Source organism: Anarrhichthys ocellatus, unplaced genomic scaffold, assembly GCF_004355925.1.
Source record: "Anarrhichthys ocellatus isolate YVR2014 unplaced genomic scaffold, GSC_Weel_1.0 scaffold45, whole genome shotgun sequence".
Lineage (NCBI taxonomy): Eukaryota > Metazoa > Chordata > Actinopteri > Perciformes > Anarhichadidae > Anarrhichthys > Anarrhichthys ocellatus.
In genome coordinates this window covers 2,072,179-2,078,178 of record NW_022280075.1, presented here as the reverse complement: position 1 = coordinate 2,078,178, position 6,000 = coordinate 2,072,179, and the positions used below count along the sequence as shown (strand labels likewise).

Below are 6,000 nucleotides of genomic sequence, written 5' to 3'. Positions count from 1 at the left end.
GGGGAGGGAGGGAGGAGTAGCAGTAAGAGAGGGACAAGGGTGGAAAAGTGCATTAATGCTCTAAACGTTTAAATTCCAGGACCCAAACACACACTGAACACAGATCTCTCCCCTTTTAATGTGCTGTCTTAAGTAAAAAAAAAAATCTATAATATGAATCTTATTTAATTTCATAAGCTTATACTTAGCCTGATGCTTCTTTTTTTTCAATAAAAAAAATTTGATTTCAGTTAATATTCTCCCCGTCTAAAAGGGGGGAAGTTACGTGTATGTGTGTGTATCCATTAATTGCAAATTTAAAACCTTATGCTGGGTTGTGTTAAACTAATCAGCTCGAAACATTAAAAAAAATCAGTTTTAAACCAACTCTCAAAGTGTTAGTGTGTGCAGCTAGCTATAGCTGATTAAATGTGCTAGTGACAGTAGATGAAAACAATATGAAAGAAAAATAAAAAATCATGCCTCTGCTTCATCAACAATGTGAAAAATGACTTTTAGTCATTTATATTTAATGACTAAAAGTATTATATTTAATTTTATTTCCTTTACCTCCACAAGCGAAATAGCTCTTGGGATTAGACATGTCTGGTAATGTAATATTTCAGTCTGGACTTAAATATCTCAATATTAAATCACGGTCCCCAGAGGATGATCCCTAAGGAGTTTCGTCTCGTCTTTACTCGACAGGGCATAATGAACAGAAAGTGGAAATTTAAATTTGTCCAATACTTTGGCTTAACAAAGTTTGTATAGGTTTACCTTTTCAGGCCTTAAACAACTTTAAAAATGAATCAACCAGATCAGAGAACATCACCGATATACTGAGAGTAATCTGGGAGTAGGGTCGCATATTAACATAGCTTTGCTTTAAAGGATCTAAAGTTTAGGAACCACTGGTTATAGGAAGCAAATATCCTGAATTTATTTTACGACAAGCATACATGTAACTGTCCCATAATGTTTTTTTCAATCCTAAAATGGATAAAAGCATTGAAACGCAATACTTAATTTAGAAATTAATTTCTTTCTTTTTTTGGCACAGAAATGGTCCAATTTAAAACACTAAATATTGGCAAAAAATGTTGGCAATCGGCAATGTGAGTCACAGAATATCTGCACCAGCCAGCGCATCGATAACCAGACACCTGCAAATAATTTGGACCTGTTTCACACATGTATATAGTGTATGCACGTCAGCCGATTCAAAGCTCACAGGATTTATGAGCATTAAGCTGTTCTGGAAAATCATGATTGACTTGAATAAAATGCATGAAAAGCTGTTTAAATTAAGTGTGCATTTTAATTTCATGGGTTCTTTTGAAGGCTGCTGTAGCGATGTCTGATGATAGTGGAGAGGAGAGGAGAGAGAGAGAGAGATTTGTATCAGCGTGTGTTTTGATCCTTTTAATTTATTTGCATCATTATGAAAAATAAAAACAGTCAGAAATGGAAATGGATCAGAAACACAAAGCGACACAGCTGATATTTCATTTTTAGCTGATGATGTTAGCGGAGCCACGTGAAATGACAGCACTTAGCAAAACCATTGCCTGCTCATGATGTTGCTGGTGTGTTCTCTCGCTGGAATCCAGACAATTGACTGACAGAACACGAAAATCCCCCAAAATACAAGATGGAGGCCCGGAGGAGGGGGACTACAAAGATCTGCCAGGGACTCTTCCCGGTCAAAGCAGTGGTTGAAAACTGGCACCAGCCTGGCTGCAAAACAAACCAGTATAGCTGCTCTGTACTTCAGGCTTCATGTGCAGAGGAATTTACAGAAAACCACTAACAGGGTTTGATTTACTGGCTGTGAGGAGTCGACTGCTTTGAAACACATTACTTTGTTGCTACTTATCCACACAATGAAAAAACGTAAGGTTGCACTCTCTAATTACACGTGATCAATGATAGCAATGCTCCCCTATTATCTATTTACACAGCAGAGATGCTCAGAGCCTTTATAAAAAGTGCTCTAAGTGGTATATTCTAACATGTTATCGTACCTCCGCAGGAATACATAAGTGCAAGCAATCATGGAGCTGTTCTCCGCTGTTTTGCAGACCTGTACACACTCATCCACAAACACCTGCTAATCTTTTGCCTTTAGTATATTTATCCATTCCCTTCAGTGAGACCTTGCCACCGGGCTTTGATCAATGAGGGTGCGGATTGAAAGTGCAACTCCCCACAGTAATGACACTGTATTCTCTGGCAGGTCTGTACATTCCACTATGTGCAGTGACAGAGTCTGGCAGAGTTACCCAGGGCTGAGCATTCACATGGCTCCAAAAACACTATTTCAGTCACTTAGGTGCAAAGAAAGAACCAGTCAACCGTGAAGGAAAGCTGAAGTAGCATTAGCAAAATACTCGTTACTAATTACATCTGTATATAAAGAATGCAGATTATCTAAAATGGCATTTTCCAAGTAAGACATTTTAAGGAGTTTACTAACAGCCTCAAGCATGCCATTCCAACATCTCTGCCCAAACAACCAAGCACAAGCACAAATATTTACCTGGTGTGGAGAGCTGTGAAGAAAGAAATAATGAAATAACCACCCCTGCATGATCACAATGACTCCCACATGCATGCCACAAAACATGAATGACAAAAAGCCACTACTTCTGCCCGAAAACAAACACATGAAAACACCCCACCCACCCACCCACACTAAGCAAAGTAGAGACAAATAAAGATACAAAAGGCGGCACACCAGGGAAGGTGGAATACCATAACAACACGTAGGACATATTGTTACACTACTCCACCCACCTTAACTGTGAACCCTTGGGTGTAGCTACTCCGTAGCCTTTGGAGTCCAAGTTTCCTCCCACTTTCATCGTGTCGCATGGCTTGCGCTGTTCTGTGTACTCGTTCATGGTGGACTCCAAGAGGAAGGCGTATTTCCCTTTGGACTTTCGGACCTTCGCCACGCCTTCTGCCGTGGTCTTTGTGAAGACTGTGGGCTCGGCCGACTTCATGTATCCCCACATCTTCTCGTAGACGGCGATTTTTGACCGCTGTGGGGTTTTGAGGGGGTTGGAGGTTCAAAGGTAGATGTGGTGTGAGAGGTGGAGGGAAGATGGAGACAGTATATCCACAACACCAGGTAGATGAAAAGTGTTTTTAAGATTTGAAGCACTTTAACATATTCTTACTAAATACATCCCAAGGAGAAATATATGTACTCGTCTTTGTATGAACTACTTCTATAATTTACCATAGCTAGAAACAAAAATGTATGAAGTGCAGTAGTGAACGTATTTGTACGATTTTTACGTTGCTGCAAAGAGTGATCCGTTTAGCCTTTTTCTCTGGTGTGTAGAGGATGCACGTACTGAATAGGTTTCTCCTACCTGTCTGCCCGAGAGTAGATTATTAACTCCAGGAACACCAACTCACCCTGAAGAACTCTTTGGTCGAGCCGGAATCTAAAGTGCCGTAAGCGATGTCTGTCTGCTTTGCCAGATCCTCGGCACTCTCAATGGGGGAAACCATCCTCTCCACAGTGAGGAAGGCAGCCAAGTTAGCCGTGTAGGACGAGATGATGATGAGAGTGAAGAACCACCACACTCCTCCAACGATTCGACCCGATAACGATCTTGGAGAGGAGTGAGGTGGAAGAGAGAGGAAGAATATTTCGGGGACAGTTTGAAAGGATTAGAAAGCAGAGAGGATAAGAGGAAGAGAAAAGGAAGAGTAAAGGAAACAAAAAAAGGGAATTGCCAGAAAGAAGAGCCAGGAAAGGGTTATTGGAGTGGTAAGGAGGAGAGGAGGATGAGAGATCAGTGGGGTAAGATAGAAAGACAAAAAACAACCAGTCAGTGTTGGAAAATACAGTGAAAGAATAGTAAAATTGAAGGAATGAAATATGACTGAAGCATGGAGAGACAAGCCACCACTGTGGACACCAAAAGTGCTGGTGAGCCACCACACGGTGGAGCTCTGACAACACTCAAACGCTCCACAGCTGTATTCACCACTCATTAGTGCCGATTGCCTCATAAAAAAATCCCCCAGGCTTGTGTTGACCAGCTTTGATACAGCAAAGATTGGCTACTCTGGTCCCTCCTTCCCCACGCTCCCCTCTTTTGTGTTTATTGGTGGGATGAAAAAGAGCTGCAGGTCTCCCGGCCGGCGTGGCGGCGGAGGCACTGTTCTTTTCTTGTTTGTTCGCTCGGGGGAGACAGATAGCCCGCTGCTCAGGAGCAGCAGAAGGTCGTGAGGAGAATCTTAAACCATAAATGCTGCATTGAGGAGAACAAACAAGATCTCCCCTCGGTGCAAATCAGACAGCAGAGGATACAAAACCCTCAGGCCTCGCTGTCAGAAGGAGAGAGAGCGGGAGAGAGAGGCATCTGAAACAGTCAGTGTTTTCTTGGCGGGTATTTCCACTGGGTCTTATTGCAATCTGGCCATATTCCATTGTTCCCCATATACACCGGACTTCTCTACATCCTGTAATCTCCACGCATGTGCAGCGTTTACAAAAAGGGCGGTAGTGCCATTTTTCTCAATTGAATCCTCATACAGTAAAAAAAAAAAATATGACACAACCCAAAGAACCTTGATTACTAGCACTGCTAAATAACCTACTACTACTACTACTTTATTTGAACAAATAAGAGGGTTCTGCCAATTCAGTCTCACGCAGAACGGTCCCTCTAACCACAGATTTGGTGCGGAAGCCTCTGTTTTGTCGGTCTGTGGAGATGAAAGTGCCTGTAGCGGCTAAGGCGACTTCCAATAGAGAAAGTGCTGCAGTAGAGCATGTCTGCTCTGCACACACAGGAGGCTTTGCCCATGAAATAGACTTACTTGACGTATTAGCTCTGGATTTGAATACAAATGACTTCCCTCTCTTTTTCTCCCCACACACCATTTTCCTTCTCCTTGAGACGATTTGAGTATTTCTGTGGCTTTTGAGCACAGAGAATTAGAACTGTAAAATAATGAGTAAAGGGGTGGAGGCGTGATAAGATGCCTGGATGAGTTTTACCATCTCCCTTTCTCTCTGCTGCTTTATTTCCTTTCCCTACCTGGCAAAAATCCCTTCATTCTTTCTATCAAACCATTTCCATCTTTCTCTTTCTTGCTTTCTGTTTTCTCCACATGAGCAGCAGTGGATTGTAGGCGTGTAATAATGGGACAAGAGGAGGAGTGTCTGTTGGCGTTCCCTCCATCCCTCTGCGCTGTGTGTTCGCTGGCTGATACCCCTCACTTTGATCCACTGTGACACACTGCTGTGTCTTGACGGGCCCGTAGTTAACAGAGGGGATGGGGGAGTTTGGCTAATTCTCAGGCCACGTCAGTGTTTCCTCTATTCACCTTGAATTAATGGTGGCAAAAACAAAATGGATACCACATCCTACACTTCATGATAACAAAGGCTCCATCATTAGGCTTTTATCCATCCATTAGCTATACCCGCTCACCCTTGAGGGTCGCAAGGGAGCTGGAGCCAATCCCAGCTGACATTGGGCGAGGGGCAGGGCACACCTTGGACAGGTCGCCATTCAATCACAGAGGCGACACATAGAGAACACAAACATTGACATCTACAGGCAATTTAGAGTCGCAAATAAACCTAACCGGTATACGATTTAATTACATCCACCTTGAGATGATCATTTAACAGAACGTATTTTTAAAGTTCAGGGTCATAATTGTGTCTGGGGTTTCTTACAGACATTATCAAATATGTGTATTGTTAAAAAAAAAGGTAGATGCAAAAATTCTAGCTTCAGCCTGCATCTTTGGACTGTTTATTGTATGTTTCATTGTTCTTTGCTGGGAGTTAATCACCTTTTTTTGCTTTAAAAAAAAAAAAAAAAAAAAAAAAAATATATATATATATATATATATATATATATATATATTTTAGCACAAAGTTTTTGAGTTATTACTTATTACTTACTGACCAGAAACATTCAGGGTAAAATATGTCATGTCAGGTTTTCTGTCCTTGAAATACAAACTTGTCAAATAACGACA

General features: G+C 41.6%; 1 protein-coding gene across 1 annotated transcript in view; it reads right to left on the bottom strand.

Moving 5' to 3' along the window:
- The window catches only part of gria4b (glutamate receptor, ionotropic, AMPA 4b), a 54,468-nt gene that overhangs the window by 7,419 nt on the left and 41,049 nt on the right, over window positions 1-6,000 (bottom strand). Inside the window, exons 11-12 of the mRNA XM_031868983.1 lie at window positions 3,409-3,607; window positions 2,779-3,026 (exon numbers count right to left, since the gene is read on the bottom strand). Coding sequence (XP_031724843.1) covers window positions 2,779-3,026; window positions 3,409-3,607 — 447 coding nt within the window. The remainder of the gene's footprint in view (window positions 1-2,778; window positions 3,027-3,408; window positions 3,608-6,000) is intronic.